The sequence below is a fragment of the Lepidochelys kempii genome, chromosome 1, assembly GCF_965140285.1.
Source record: "Lepidochelys kempii isolate rLepKem1 chromosome 1, rLepKem1.hap1, whole genome shotgun sequence".
Lineage (NCBI taxonomy): Eukaryota > Metazoa > Chordata > Testudines > Cheloniidae > Lepidochelys > Lepidochelys kempii.
Genome location: NC_136380.1, coordinates 274232464 through 274248844, shown reverse-complemented (window position 1 = coordinate 274248844; position 16381 = coordinate 274232464). Strand labels below are relative to the sequence as shown.

General features: G+C 37.0%; 1 protein-coding gene across 2 annotated transcripts in view; it reads left to right on the top strand.

Annotated features, from left to right (window-relative positions):
* TMTC3 (transmembrane O-mannosyltransferase targeting cadherins 3) overlaps positions 1-16381 on the top strand; it is a 45999-nt gene that overhangs the window by 12399 nt on the left and 17219 nt on the right. The window contains exons 5-8 of one of the 2 annotated variants that reach the window (XM_073327596.2): positions 3264-3363; positions 4189-4304; positions 8511-8683; positions 10437-10689. In XM_073327596.2, the coding sequence (XP_073183697.1) occupies positions 3264-3363; positions 4189-4304; positions 8511-8683; positions 10437-10689 (642 nt within the window). Of the gene's footprint in view, positions 1-3263; positions 3364-4016; positions 4039-4188; positions 4305-8510; positions 8684-10436; positions 10690-16381 lie in introns of those variants that run through there. The other variant, XM_073327597.2, reaches the window with a different exon arrangement.

Sequence of the window (16381 nt, the reverse complement as noted above, 5' to 3'; positions counted from 1 at the left end):
CACAATTTTCTGTTTCGCGTTCAATTACTTTTGTGATCTCAATCCAATTCATAGTGGACAAGTAGCTGCACTGCAAAACTAATAATTCAACACAATTAGAAATAACTGTCAATCATAGCACAAAAGTCAAGGATGATCCAGATCCTGGTTGGTTGGTTGTTTTTTGTTTTGTTTTGTTTTATTTTTAAACAAAGTTGTGGAAGCTTTTCCTGGAGGCAGTTAACTTAGCTCACATAATGAGTGAACTTCTGGCTCTAGCTAAGAATTCATTTTACACTAAGTTCTGCAAGGATTTAGGTATTGCTGTGGTCATACTTTAAGTCCCTTCTGAAAGTGGTAATGGAGTTCCACTCCAATTACACCAATCATCCTGCCAACCTTTTTTCATTACTGTACAGCCATCAGAATAAGGCCTTTTTCTACAAGTTTGATGTGAAAATATCTGTTTTATATCTGGAACATACAGTAAAGCCCTTAGGAACATGGTGATTGTCATACTAGATTAGACTTGTGGTCCATCTAGTCCAGTGTCCTGTCTTTGACAGTGATCAGTACTGGAAACTTGAGAGAGATGCAAGAATTTCTATAGTAGACATGGTATACCCTGGCCATACAAGATATTTTTCCCAACCTCAGACTGAGGTTGGTTATGCCTGGAAGGTTAAGGATTTATACCTCCTTGTTATTTGCGTTCTCTCATGTAATTTATTTATTATCTTCTTTTTGCCTCCTACTGATCTCTTGGTTTCTGGGATATCTTGTGGCAGAGAGTTTCACAGGTTATTTATGCGTTTTATAAAAACTATTTCCTCGTTTCAGATTTGAATGATTGCTTTCGATTTCATTGGTTGCTCCATTGTTCTCTAATTTGGTGTATCCAGTGGAGTCCCTTTATACTGTTCATTATTTTCTTATATCTCCATCGTGTCTTCTTTTAATCATTATGGAAGTATTTTCCCTGCCACATTCATTGTCCATCATTGGACTACTTCTGTTTCTGACATTGAGTGTCTTTCAGACTCAAAATCTATCTGTCTTGTTTGACACCAAAACAATAAACTTCGTTATTGCCAAGAATACATTGTCTACAGGGCTTTTTGATTGTATTTTTACTGCTTGAGCCAGCCAGGCTGGTAGCTTGGTAATGTCACAACTCCGTTCTTTTTGGAACGGAGCAACTCTGGTTAGCTAGCATCAGATCTGTTTCTATCCCAGAGATTTGTAAAGCAGCTACATGGTATTTTCTGTACATATTTCCAAGTGCATCTTTGCATAGATTGGGTTTCCATCCAGGATGACATTGTTCACAGACCTGTTCCCCAGACACTCCTAATCCGAAGAATTGTATTTGTGTCAGGAATTCTCTTTAAATTGCCCACTTTTGAAAATTTTCTGAATATATCTTAGTCCTCCATAACTTTTTGCATTGTAAAGGAGTTATCTTTCATATACACCAAAAAGAGAGACTGTTCCTGTTTTTTACCTTTTAAGGCATGGTTAGATTTGATTTTTCTCTTGTTAATCTTTATTTCTTATTTTAGAGATGTATCTTTAGCTTTAGTGCCCGAGAGTGGGAAGCATATGTTTGGGGAAAATAATACTCATTTATAATTCTTGTTCTCTAAACATACAGAGATCTCTGCATCACCACTCAACTTTCCCCCTCAGAATTTGAAAAAAATATTTAGAGTATTTTTACCTTATTTTTAATTGTTTTTTGAGTCAACATACTTTCCTTTGAAAACATGCAATCTTAAGTATCTCAAACTTCCAAAAATTTAAAGACCTGGGAGTTCTTGTCCGGTCTTGTGCTTCCAAGTTGTCATGGATCCACAGGTCCAGTGTTCTCGCATGGCTCTGGAACAGTCCCTGAGACGACTCATTTAGAATGTTAACCCCCTACAGGGTCACACACTCACTGGGGTAAGCCCCTTGGCTTCATCACCTCCTGGGATCAAACCCTGAAGCCTTCTGCACACCCAAAGGGAGCAATGTATCCCCCAACTTCCTTAGACTGGAATGACTCTCAGACAGCATTATCCAAGCAGAAGAGTTTATTAGATGTCTGGAACACAGCGTAGAAAATTCTTAGGTAGCATCGAAGTTAGAAAGTTACAACACAGTCCGTCTGGCTCAGTCCTGACCTTCCAGAGCCGCCTCCTTGCCCCAATCCAGAAGCGTGTCTCCTGCTTCCAGTAGTCCACACTATACTCAAGGGCACCTCCTCCATTCTTTGTTCTTATTCCCGGACAAAAACAGGTAACCTGGTTATCCTTCTTAGCTCTTTGTTCTCCCGCTGGCCAGAACTGACTGGCTTCCTGCAGAGAGGGAATCAACAATCTCAGGTCTTTTGTTGCTAGGCCAATGTCTGGGCCATTATCTTTTGGGTTCATCATGGGCATGGGACCCCAGACAGCCAGGTGTCAATCCCACCTGGATTGGTACAAAGAATAAACCACCTTTTACCACCACCTAGTTAACCATTTAGCACTTAAGGAAAACTGAGGCACACATAAAATGCATACAGAATGTTAAGAAAAATTCCCGCTTCATCACACAAGCACAAACCCAAGAGTGGCAATTCAGAGAGACATATCTTTGAGAAAAAGAATTACCAGTAAGTAGTTCATTTTCTTTTCTCCATCCTTTTATTAATTAATGTAAGGATTGACTTACCTCTCATCTTTACAGTGGTTCATAACTTGACCAAGTCACTCTATCATTTTATCACTTTATTTCATTGCTGGTGTGATACATTGTTCCTTTATCTCGCCTATTTACATACCCTTCTGCAATGTACAGAGGAGACATCTGTACCCTGTTGTTTTAAAGTTATACTATAAAATTACAGTACCAATAAATTTAGGGGAAGGGTCATGCTACCCTCATGCGGCACAATGAACTCCCGCTGAAATCATATTGTATGTTCTTTGCAAGGGTTATTCATGGTAAATATTGAAGTAATTTAATTAAATGGTACATGAGTAATTCCAGACATTTGCCACATGGGGGCACTTGAGGACTGTATATGTAATTATCAGCAATGGTGGAAGTAGTTAAGCCGCAGTCTGATCTCAGATATATGGGTGCAGTTCTTAGTGAACTCAACAGGAGTTGCACTTACATACCTGACGAAGATTCAGGCCCTATTTTTCTTTTCTTGTTTAGTTCTGTCTCTGGCTTCTAATTTCTGTAATATGAGCAATTTTCAAGACCTAATTCTGTTCAGAGGTTAACAGTGTTAACTTTTTTGCCCCCATCAGGTAACTGGAGTGGTTGGCAGAGCAGAGCTTTTATCATCTATATTTTTTCTAGCTGCTTTTTTGTCATACACCAAATCTAAAGGGCCAGACAATACAATAGGTAAATATCTAACATCATATATACATAACTTTTTTTTTTTTTTTTTTTACTATATTGGTTTCAGGTAGTAAAATATAAACATAAATATTCTGGTTAACCAGTTAGTCTTAAAATAAGTCATCCTTAATTCAGACTGATGGTGCCTTGGTAATAACATATAAATAATACTTTGTACTATAAAGTACCTTTCATCTAAGGACTTCTGAGTGCTTTACAATCATTAACTAAACCATACAACTCTCTAGTAAAAAGGGTTACTATTACATTCATTTTTATAGAGGGGAGTGTACTGGAGTACGTAGGCTAATTGACTCTCTGAAATCAGTAACAGATTTGGAAGTAGAACTTAGGAGTTAAGAATCAATGATTTTCAACCTTTTTTCATTTGCGGTACCCTAAAAAAATTCAAATGGAAGTGCAGACCCTTTTGGAAATCTTAGGCAGGGGGGTTCACAGATCACAAGTTGAAAACCATTGGCTTAGATATACAGATATGAAAAGAAATTTTGAAAAGCTGGTAAAAATTATTTTCTTTTCATTTTCCTATTTGGAATATTTATATAAGTCTTCACACCTCTTTTCTTTTTCACACATTTCAGCTTCAAAGAGATGACAGAGAAACTGAGAAGGTACTTTAATGTAAAGTGAGGAAAAGACAGAACAGGTGGTAAATGTGTAGGTAAACTGCAACCTAATAGGGATCTTGTTGAAATACTGGCAAGTGAAAATTGTAGATAGTTAACTTTAATTAGTCAAATTATGTTGTTCACATGGGTGTCCTGTAAAATAGTGTGTTTTTATAATGTCTGTCTTTTTACGTTGCAGTGTGGACTCCAATTGCAGTGACAGTGTGTCTAGTAGCCGTTGCAACATTGTGCAAAGAACAAGGAATAACAGTGGTGGGGATATGCTGTGTCTATGAAGTATTTATAGCTCAAGGTGTAAGTTATTGTTGTAAAAATTTCCATTTTAACTATTTCCTTTGTCAAGCAGATCTGCAGTATTTTTGTAACAGAGTTTTAAATAACCATCACATACTTGTGTGCTGAGTATTTTGTCTGCTGAAGCAAACTGTATTTTTGTGAACTGGGAAAAAAAATTCATATGTACCCCCTCACTGTATCATGTAAATACAAAAGAACCTGTGTTAGTAGATATGCAGACAAAGATATTAGCAAAAATGGAAATAAATTAAAATTTGACATCTCTTTAATTTGAGTACAGACTGACGCTTGCAAAGGCCAGAATTATGTATATAATGTGGTTAAAGTGTAGGGTACATACAAATTAATTTTCCTTTTAATTTCTTTACATGAAATTAGAGAAGGTGCTTTCTATGGAGACTTTTCCATCAGATGTTAATGAACTGCCAAGTGTTCTGGAGTATCACATTTGAATCAATTAGCATTTAGATTTTTGTGAAATCTCATCATTCTGTAAAGACTCTAAAGTCAGTTTCTAAATAAAATGTAGGATTTCATTTTATCCTTTGAGAGTTAAAATTTGACATGTCCGTAATTTAATATTAACTTTCCTTTGTCAAGAGAGGGTGATATTCCTAGCAATTAAAATGTGTTTTTCTTAACATATCTTTCAGTAGTATACTTTGTATAGTTTAAATATATATAATTACGCATTTTAAGAAATTTTATTTTTAGAAGTTATGCGCCAAAACTGCAACAATATTTAGCCAAAATAAAAATAAATTATCACTCACATGCTTTCAAGGCTACGTTTTCAACTTTGTGCCTGCAAAAATTTGCATGTGCATTTTGTATGTGCAGTTTATGCATGTGTCTTTTGACTTGCCCCTGCCTTTTAAATTTTGGTCTGGAATTTCTAAACTAATTCAGTAGCATTTCTTTATACAGTGGATGCCACTTAATAGCAACCCTGATATTAACAACTTCTTCTCTAATGGCATCTCATGCCATTGACATTAATGTTAATATAGGTTAATGGGATTCAGATATTGGCAATGGCATGCTTTTTGAAAACTCTTTTTGAAAGAAAGTCTCTGCCCGCAGGCAGGTTTGTGGGGTTGCAGCCAGGGAACGCACATCCTAGCACTTCCTTCCTTGGCTGCAGCCCTGCCAACTTGCTTGCCCGCAGGGATCACACAGGAGGTAATAGGCTGGGGCACCCACATCCCTGCCCAAAGCAGAAGCCCTGCTAGAGTCCTGGGGTTGCTGACTGGGTGAGGAGGGCAGTGGGCAAGGCAGGAGCAGGGAAAGTGGGCCTGCAACCTGGATGCCAGGGCTTTTACAGGGCACTTGAGGCTCAGAGCTGTATGGTACCTCTCCCCACTGCTATCCTGCACTAGCTGGCCCATAGCCTCCCCTCCTTGTGGAAAGTGCCAGGCTGCAGACCCCCTTCCTGCTGCTGTCTTGCCCCAGACAGGTTTGCAGGGCTGCAGCCAGGGAAGGCACCTTGCAGTGCTTCATTACTGGGCAGATCTCCACAAACCTGCTTTCATTTATTGGTAACTGCTAGATAATTGCAACTTTTTGCTGGCAACCAAGGGGTTGTTAATAAGCAGAATCTATTGTATTTTCATTATTTTGTCATTGCAAAGTCATGGGTCATCTTCATATGCCCTGTTGGAGCCCAGTGTGGCACTGCAGAAGTGCTCCAGCTTAATTTCCCCATCTGGGACAGCAATAGATTCACTTTTAACAGCCCAGGGCCAGGAGAAGCAAACACCATAACAAAACAGCACGTCCCCTTTTAATAAGGTTTGAGGACAGAAGCAATTACATTACATAGTTCATAAGGTCATCACCTCAGGGCCTGGATCAGAGCTAGCTCCCTATATTAAAATGCACAAAACAAAGACTCTGAGTTTGGTTGGGCTGATCTCCTAGATCCTGAGAGAGAAACTGAACTCAGTCTGGCTTCTACTGCCTTTTGTCCTATTCAATTTTCTGTTCCTGTTTAAACAGCCTAGCCGTAGGGGCAGGGCCTTCTTAATTATATATAAAGCTGTCCCTTAAAGAAGCAGTTTATTTTTTCACAGTCTATAAAAGTTTTTATTGAAACCCAGTACAAAAATCTTACACTCAAGGTAAGGGAATGCTCACAGAGCCTTAATTCTGTCCACTTGCACATGTGTTACAATAGTCTAGTTATAATCCAGACTATAACTATAATAGTCCTTTTAAATAATAAAATTGAATATACTGATTTTTTTTCTATAATCATATACCTTAATGAAGCATCTTGGAGCATACTGTTTTATGCTTGAGTTCATTGAAATTATTTATATGAAAAATATACAATAAACAGAGTTTACTTTGTATCTGTTTATGCAACAGTATATTAGTGAGAATTTATTGACATATGTGGGCCACCTGAATACATTGCTGAGTTGTATAGTGTGACAGGGTCAGGCCAGATGGCTACAGAAGGGTGATCAAAGGTAGATACATTAGCCCCAGATTAAGCAGGTCCCTTTTTCCTGAGTAAGATAATGGGCTGTTCCAGAACAATCAGGAAGTTACTGGAACCAATTATGGTAGGCAGGCTAATTAGGACACCTGGAGCCAGTTAAGAAGCTACTAGAATCCATTAGGACAGGCAGGCTAGTCAGGGCATCTGGTTTAAAAAGGACCTTACTTCAGTCCTTAACTTAGTGAGGTGCGTGTGAGGAGCTGGGAGCAAAAGGCGCACAAGGAGTTGAGAATGAGAAGGCATACTGTTGGAAGACAAAGGAGTATAAGCATCATCAGGAGGAAGGTCCTGCAGTGAGAATAAAGAAGGTGTTGGGAAGAGGCCATGGGGAAGTAGCCCAGGGAGTTGTAGCTGTCACGCTGCTGTTACAGGAAACGCCGTAGACAGCTGCGATCCATAGGGCTCTGGGTTGGAACCCGGAGTAGAGGGCGGGCCTGGGTTCCCCCATCCCACCAACTCCCTATTGGATAAAAGAGGAGGTGACCTAGACTATGGGTCCCACCAGAGGGGAAGGTCCCTGGCCTGTCCCCTCACCCACTAGGTGGGTCAGCAGAGACTGTGGAGATTGTTCTCCTCCCTTTCCACATGCTGTCCAGTGATGAGGTTAGCTGAGTGAATGGCAGGTTTGAGCCACTAGCAAAAGTGGCCAAACTGAGGGCTGCTGTGAATCTCTGAGGCGAGCAAATCCGCCAGTAAGCGCCGGACCCACCAAGGTAGAGGAGGAACTTTGTCACAATAGTTAATTGCTTAAGCCCTTGAATTGCAGCTAAAGAAACCTAGTTGCTGTTTGAAAAGAAAATGTATAGTCATAGTGCATAGCTACTGGTAAAATTAATAAAATTCCATAAAGAGAGGAAAACTCCTTATTTAAAAAGTTTTTCAATAAAAATGTATGGGACCATTATGACAGTGAAAATAGTGTTAATGTAAAAGAACAAAAAAATAAGATGTATCTACAATTGTCATAAAAATTGTGTTTGAAAATGGTGTGATCATGTAATATGGCTGTCTTCATGCATATGTGTGCCATGCAGATTTAAGGTTGCACATGATACCTTAACTTTGATATTTTTTTGACTTTGGGGATTGATTTTTTTTTTAAGAGAAAACAAAAAGGAATTTCATTCCTTTAGAACTTAAAAGCTTTTCTGTCTTGAAAAAAACTAGTAAGTGTGTTGTTTTTTTAACTCCATAATCTGAAACTGACTAGACACCTGTGGAATGTCCTGTTCCATGCATCTTCAGTACAGTTAGTTGTTAGCCTCAGTGAGGCCTAGTTAAGTTAGCCTCTATGAGGGCTAGTTCTGTGTCATATTACAAGCTGTTTGGCTTTAGTGCTGTTCAGAAAATGTGCAAGACTTTTTTCATAATGGAGGAAAGTGTGTCTCCCTTCCCCTCCTCCGCCCCCATACACAGTTTTGTATACAAAAACATGAAATATTTTTGCTCTTGTTTATTTAAAACAAAACAAAAAAATACTTTGGGCATAGACAAACTGTGTGAAAAACACTTGGATGCTTTTGTTAAAAATATTAAAGCTTTAAAAAGTTGTTAGTTACTGGACCCAGGTAGGCAACCTTAACTTTAGCAGGCACTGACAGTCCCACTAGAATAAAGTTCATATTGGTAAAGTATAGTGAATGGTGATTAAACAAGACTGCACTGTCTGATAACATAAATAATGTTCTGTTTTCTAGTATACTTTGCCTATGCTGTTCGATGCCGCCATGCAGATTCTCCGAGGGAAATGCAGTATTCCTTATTCTATGCTTCAAACACTGTTAAAGCTTATTGTTCTGATGTTCAGTACACTGCTCCTTGTTGTAGTCAGAGTCCAGGTCATTCAGTCTCAGCTTCCAGTGTTTACCAGGTAAAAAACAAAAACTAATTTAATAGGAAAGTTTGTTTTATTTTAAAAGATAGTAATAAATCAAACTGGCCTCATTAAGTCACAATTAAAAAGGCTAGAAAATACTTTAGATTTAACCTACTTTATTATCATCTTAGGATTCCCATACAGTCTTATATTTATATGTGATAAATCAACCTATTATGCTACAGCAATAACTGCAGTTGTTAAGCACCAGTATCATAGCAGTGGCCAGTGAGCACTCATTGAATGGTAAGAACATTTGGGCACTAGTATATTCAAACTTGTAGGCAGAAGGTGAAAGCCTTCATTAATGAAGCATTTTCACTATATATAGTAGCAATGTGTGTATAATAAACCTCACACATGAATAATTTAGTGTTTACAGTAAGTAAAACTGCAGTCCTTCAATTCTAATACCACTCTTCAGCTGCATTTCTGATTATCAAGCATCAATACTTGGAACGTATAAAGCCTCCTGTATCATCTAAAATAACTAGAAAAAGATAAATTATTTCATGTTTAGATGAGAAACTATTTTTAGTAATACGTTTATTAAAAGAATAAGGCAATGGAAGCTGTGATTTCATTTGAGAACTCAATATGAAGTAATCTGAAAAAATTAAATGATTGAAGCTAAAATATTTAGAATCTAATTTTCACTGTTTAGGCTGCATCTTTGTATATCGGATCAGACCCGATCCTCCAAGTGCTTAGCCCGCATGCTTAACTTTAACCTCAATAGGATTACTCACATGTTCAGAGTTAAGCACGTTGGTCCCATCTTGATGGACAAAAAGGGTGCGTTATCATAATGTGACTGAAAAGTCCCATTAGGATGAAAGCTAACACATTTGAAGCGGTGTTAGCTGGTTGTGTTTTAGTCTAGATATATAATATTGTGTAAGTACATATTTATAAATCTAGCCAGCTATCACTGCTTCAAACATATCAGCCTCCACTTTTTTATTTTACACTAATTTGCCTGTATTTTAGACTGCAAACTTGAGTTTTTCTCTTGTAAACGTGTTCGTCTATGTACTAACATTTCAGTTTGAATAGAAATGTAATTCAAAACTACATGTACTGCTGCAGTCAAAACAAAATAATGGAGTAAAATAATGAAAGACTATGCTGTTTAGTGAAACCTGAGATACTTCTCTCATTATGTAACTCCATTCTTCAAGATATTGGTTCTTTATTGTGGCCAGGCTTTGGAAAACACATACCCTTTACTATTAATTTCATTGCTCTTACTATTCATAAATTTGGAATTTTGTCATTCTTGTGAGTGATATGTAAATGTAGTCTACGAGCATTTCCCCTGGGAAGTTAGGCCTAAATATTTAATTATGGCCAAAGACTGCTCACAACAAGGGTTTTAAAAGTAGTCTGTGTGCTAAGCTAGTTGTGTCGCATCCCAGCTCTCTGAAGAAACTTAGAGCATACTCTGGCCTACTCTAACTTATGCCATCTGCCTGTGGTACTAAGGAGCTGATATGGCAAGTGATTACGGAAGCCCCAGCCAATTCTCCTTTCCCTAGCCATGCACATTATAAATGCAACAAAGATAAGATGGCTTGGGAGTTCCTAATCCATCTTTATCCTGCTGCAGGACTCCCCCTACATAGGCGATGGTTTAGGTCCAGCATCTGGCTGTGGTGTGGTGCAAAGTGACTGCATTGCAGTGCGGGGTCTAAGCTGTAACTTTTTTTCAACTAACTTTTTTTCTTTTTCTTCTCTTCTTACTTAGGTTTGATAACCCAGCTGCTGTAAGTCCATCTCCTGCAAGGCAGCTGACTTTCAACTACCTCCTCCCTGTAAATGCTTGGCTTCTTCTAAATCCCTCAGAGCTATGCTGTGATTGGACAATGGGAACTATTCCACTTGTGGAGTCTTTCCTAGATATAAGAAATATTGCCACCATTACGTTTTTTTGCTTTTTGGGATCTTTGATTGTCTTCAGTCTCCGATACCCTGGGGATTCCTCCAAGACTGTATTGATGGTAGGAATGATGCATGTTTTTAGTGCTTTTGGTTACAATGAAGTGGCCTATGCTGAAAGTAGTGAAAAACTCCTGAGATTCCCTTAGCTCTTCCTTACATCAACTTCAGCATCATTTTTAAGAAATAAAAGGGCTTTTCCTGATAAGGAATCTTGAACATTGAGACTCCATAGTGCCAGAGAAAATAATCAAGTTCAGAGAGAAAAAGGATTAATAGAATTTTCACCACAAATAGTCAGTTAAATAGTACTAGCTTATTTTAAAGAGGCCTTTTTATTTCGAGTGTTTAAAATGTCTGCTTCACTGATTGAAACATCTCTTTTTATAATAGAATGTTCACTGCAAATCTCCTCATGTAGCACAGCTGCATACACATGTTTTTTTTAAAATCCTTTTAGCTGTTTGATACTGATTCTTTGGCATGAAATCTAAGTGCCTGGAGCCTAGTTTACCAGAAAATGGGGATGCATTACTATATATTAAATACAATTATCCTCTCAAGTACTGTAACACGTAAACAACAGTGTAGGTCAGAAAACTGCTTCTAATCTGCTGTCTTTAGGGATATTAGTACAGTGAATTCCTTGTAGGCGCAATGTAGGTGGTCTGGCAAACATGAAGAAACATTGACTTATATGTCTTCTAGAATATTCCATTTTCAAACCTTGATCAAAATAGCTGCTACCATACAACTTTCTTTTCCTCCTAGATGTTTACCCTATTAAGAAACATCACACAACAGTCATTAAGTAAAATGGGTAAACCCAGTTTTTGTCCAGTGAGACTATTTGCAATATACATCTACTTTGTACTGATGTATAAAAATCTACAGTATAATTATGCATCTGTATCACAGCTAATTTTGTAGGTGAAATCTCTTTTTTCACCATCTGGTAATACTTATTATCTAAATAAACTAGGTAAGCTATAAATGCTGCCTGATAAAGGTATAGGACAGTTGCTGTTGAGATATCTTAATTGTGATTAGAAATCTTTTTCTAAAGTAATCCACAAAAACTGAAATTCTTTTCACTAATTGGCTCATTTTGAAATAAAAACTCAGTGACTTCCAAGTGATACCTGTTCTTAGCCAATGGATATAAGATGTTTTCTGCCATTAAAAGTTTTGTTGCTTTAATTTATCCAGCATAGTTAAAATGGCAGACACCCTCTTTCACTTACACACCAGTTTTGAACACAGATTTATACTGGTATAAAAGTGTTTATACCTATATAGCTCTTTCTGATTCCGCAATGCAAAATAAGCTGTATAGTATCTTATACCTGTAGAAGCGTGCCCACACTTGGTCTTTTACCAGCATAAGTGTAACGGCAAAAGATCATGCCTTTGACTCACATACTTGTTTTGGTAAAAAGTGTAGCCTGTGTCTTCATTGCCCATCGATGGGGCCCCATCTGTTGTCTATGAAGAAAATTTGGTGTTATGACTTTTTGTGTACCTCTTTATTTTTAACTAATTTTTTACCTCTCCATTTATACAACACGTTGCTTATATAGTGCTTGTTAATCTACCATCCACAAGATAGGGAGTTAAAATAGGGTCCCAAAGCCACTTTCTAATTGGGTATACTGCGTACTTTGGTGTAGAATAAGTAGTTAAGACATCAGGCCTAATTGCAGATATTATTGTTCCCTGCATCAAGACAGAAAATGCTATCAGAGCTCCTGGTATTGAAAACTGCCTGAAAACCCTATTGACTCTGGTTCAAGTTTAGCTGGGTTTCTGCTGCTCTCCTTATCTGTTTTGATCTCCTAATTAAACCAAAGTATTTATAACCTGTAATTCAAGATATTCTGATGACAGAGATATTTTTAATTTATGATTTAGCCTTAAATTTTCCAAGATGAGTACTTTGTAGTAGTAAGCGAATGGCTATAGCAACTTCCTTTGAATTAGGTGAGCTTTTCCCCTCTTAGTTTTTTGACAGAACTTTTTTTCTCACCTTTAGTTTAGTTACATCTCTCAGTAACCAAAGAGAGCTGTAGTTAAGGTGGCACTTTATGCTCTAAAAAGCTTATGCTGATATATTCATCTTAGGTGTTTCCATGTGTTCATCACTGCTGTATCTACTAACAGATTTTAATTAAATGATTATATCTGATTTTAATGTACTTTCCCTGTGAAATTGATATGGACTGGGAAAACAGGTTACAGTATATGGTTAAGCAACAATTTTTTCTTCATCCCACAACTTGGTATTAGATTATTTTAAAGTGCAGTTCTGCTCCGTAAGTCCCTGTGAATGTGACACCTAATTACTTAATGGATTAGCTCCATGTGTGTTCACTAATATCCATTTGGTTTAGTGACAAAAATAAGTTTACTGCTTGTTACTCATGTCAGCACTTCAGAACTACAGCAATTGAGAGAGCAGGCTATATTTTTTTTTCCTTCTTGTACATCACCAACAGAGGAACCTAAAGAAATTAGGTGTCCAGATCCCACTGAAATTTGGGTTCCTACCTCCTTTAGGCTCCTTTGAAAATCCTGATGAGATTTATTTACTAACACTCAATGAGTTACACTTGAGCAAGCACGCTGCAGGGAGTGAGGTGTCACTGCTGGCACTGAGGGCATATTTTGGTCTACAGATGATGATGATGATAAGAAAAGAACACACCTCATCAGCTGGATCTCAGGTGGAGTTTGCAAGTCTGGCAGTTGAGTGGCGAATTCTAAACAGACATTAACTGTGCTCATTTTACATATACCATATTAAATGTGGAATCCCGCAATGCCATTTTACAGACCCTTTTCAGAATAGAACAACATCTTAAAAGAAAGCTGCCATTTTTGCTTGACATAAGCAGTCTGAAAATCTTGTTCTTGGAAATAGCTCTCCAGAGTCCATGTCAGTACGTACAACTGGGTGTTATGATCTCTGTAATAAAGCTTAGCACCTTTTAAGTCATTTCAGTTTTTCTTGTTCCAAATTTCCTTTTGACTTTTAACTAGTAACTCAAGCTGTTTGACTTCAGGTAGGAGACTGTTGTTCAAAATCCTTCTTTCTGAAGTGCCTGACAGCAATTATAGAAGGTGCAGCAGTATGTACATCCAATTCCAGCTGCCTTAAACAGATTTAATTGGTATACTATAGAAAACACACAGTAAAATTGGTTTCACAGCTTTTTATTAACTCAGTATGAAAGATCTCCTTAAACAGATCCCAAATATTACAAGTATTTAAGAAAACTGAACACAGTTCAATTTATACTGCTATTGAACACAATTGGTGAACAGTTAGGGCATTTAAATAGCTCTTAGTATCAATGAGACTTGATAATTAGTGATTGCATCCCCGCCTTGTATTCTTACCCTGTTCTCCTTGTTAGTGCAGTTCTTGTAGTAATTTCTGACCACGTTAACTCTGAGCATAATTTTTTCCCTAGACTCTTTACACTCTAAACAAAAAAAATTACTACACAATTCCATCCTGGGCCATTACCAAAAAGTCACTGTTATACAGGGGACCAGTGACAGTTCTCATGTCCAGCACCACTAAAGCAACGGTTCCCAACTTCACGTTGCCCATGACTATGAATTGGTACCTAAACTATCTTCAAAAAAGAGTACACACCTTTTTTAAAGGAAATCGTCCACTTTCTCCTCTCAGTTCCCAATAAGTAGTAATCTCTGACAATATTATTTCCTACCACCACATCTTTGGAGAGTTGGTTCACTCTTCTAGTAAGGGAATTACTTGAAAAAGGGACCAGGACTGTGCCATAATAGACTTGCAAAGAAAAGTGTATTAATTACATTATGTATCTCTTACTAAACAGTATACACAAGTAACTCTCTTGCCTTTTTCCAAATAAATTGGATTACACCCCGAATGCTTTACTTATATATTTATTTTATACTTCTGAAATTTTTTCAACAGATTACAAAAATAAACATGAAAAAGACAGTTAGGCTTAATATTAGGAATTATGATTTTAGAGCAAAACAATTTTTTAAGTTTAGATATAGGTTATTGCAATAAAACTACTAGCTGCTAGTGGTTAAGTGGCCATAAATATGGCAACGTTTATTTTATAGCATAAAAGAGAAATTCAGGTTATATGGCTGTTCGTTAAAGATGCATCTATTACAGTATGAGAGTTAAAATATATCTATGGCAGCATAACTTATTTCCTATATGAAGCTATATTTATTCATCTTACTGCAAATGTCAGAGTATTTGAAATTCAGTATTCATGTTTGGTCAGGTTTATAAAATACCTCTTTCTTTTTCAATATGGGCTTGTAAATTTACTGAACTGTCACATAAGTAGATTATTGAAGATTTCCAGCCAGTTGGCTTCACTTGAGAGATTTATGCATCCAAAAAGCCCCAAGGAAAATGGAAAATGTAAGCAAATTTAGTTAAATCAATTTTTTTCAGTGCTTCATGAAATCATTTAATGGATTTAGATCTTGAGTGTCCCTAACAGTGTAATCAACGTAAAGTTAATTTAGGCCTTGTCTACGTTGAGCTTTCTGATAAGTTACTGCAAAGTAGCTCCACCAGCATTAGCAATGCAGGGAGTGCTAGTGTAGCTTGGTTGAGGGCTTTTTGTACTATCACTTCTCTGGGAGGAGGAGTATGATTCAAAGGCAAAAATGCCAGCAGCCAGTCTACACTTATGTTCTCATTTGTAGAGCTACCACTGTGCAGTGGGAGAAATTGACCAAAAAAAAAATTTAATGCAGAAACAGCCCTAGAGTGGCTCAGGACTATGAGCAGGCTTGTCTAAACTCCTTCATAGTCTGAATGATGACTTTGCCAGTTTCTGTTTTTGGGTCCACTATATAGTTGTGAGCTGTAGCAAATACAAATGCAATTGGTCTTTGTTTCAATAACAAAACCATTTTTATGGAATGAACATGCACTATTTTGGAGATATTTGGCATGCATACACTCCATGTGTAATTGTAAAAGATGTACATTGGTTAAAATGCTTTTAAATCGAATTGCAGTTTCCAAAACTTGCCTTTTTATTAGAATGTCAAATGTCTTCTTAAATATACTGGATTAAAAATACTTTTAAAACCAACCCATACATTTTGTACTGATAATTTTGGAGTGAACAACATGTGGGTAAGAGTTCTGAGGGAAATATTTTAAAATGGACAAGAAATGTTCACAATAATTTTACATTCCTATTGATAATAGGAATTCAACTAGCCACATGTTTGAATATGAATCCAAACATAACTGGATCTAAATCAAGTTTGAAAGTACCATTAAAGTGTCTTTGGAAGAGTTTCATTCTCTTCCTTTAAATATGACAAAAGCATCTGGGATGGATTCAAAGGGCCATATTATGGTTCAGTAACCGATGCAACTGGATTCTAGAACTTCTCTGATAGAGCTGTTACATTATACAATTCAGTTTTGTGTAATGTATAAGAAAGATAAAATTAAATCCTATTTCAAACCATTAGCAAATAAGTTCAAGGCAAATTAAGAAATTCATTTGTGGTTCTGATGTTCATATGTCATACTAATGCACAAGTTTAACAGCACACAAGTAATCTACATGGATAAGGGGCAAAAAAGAATAGTTGTAAGAGTCATAATGTTGAAAATTCTGACTTTCATGTTCCTGAAACATGGTGATTTAGAACCTAGGACCATCTCATGTCACTTTTTGTATGCAGAATTCCTCATTGAAATCAGTGGGA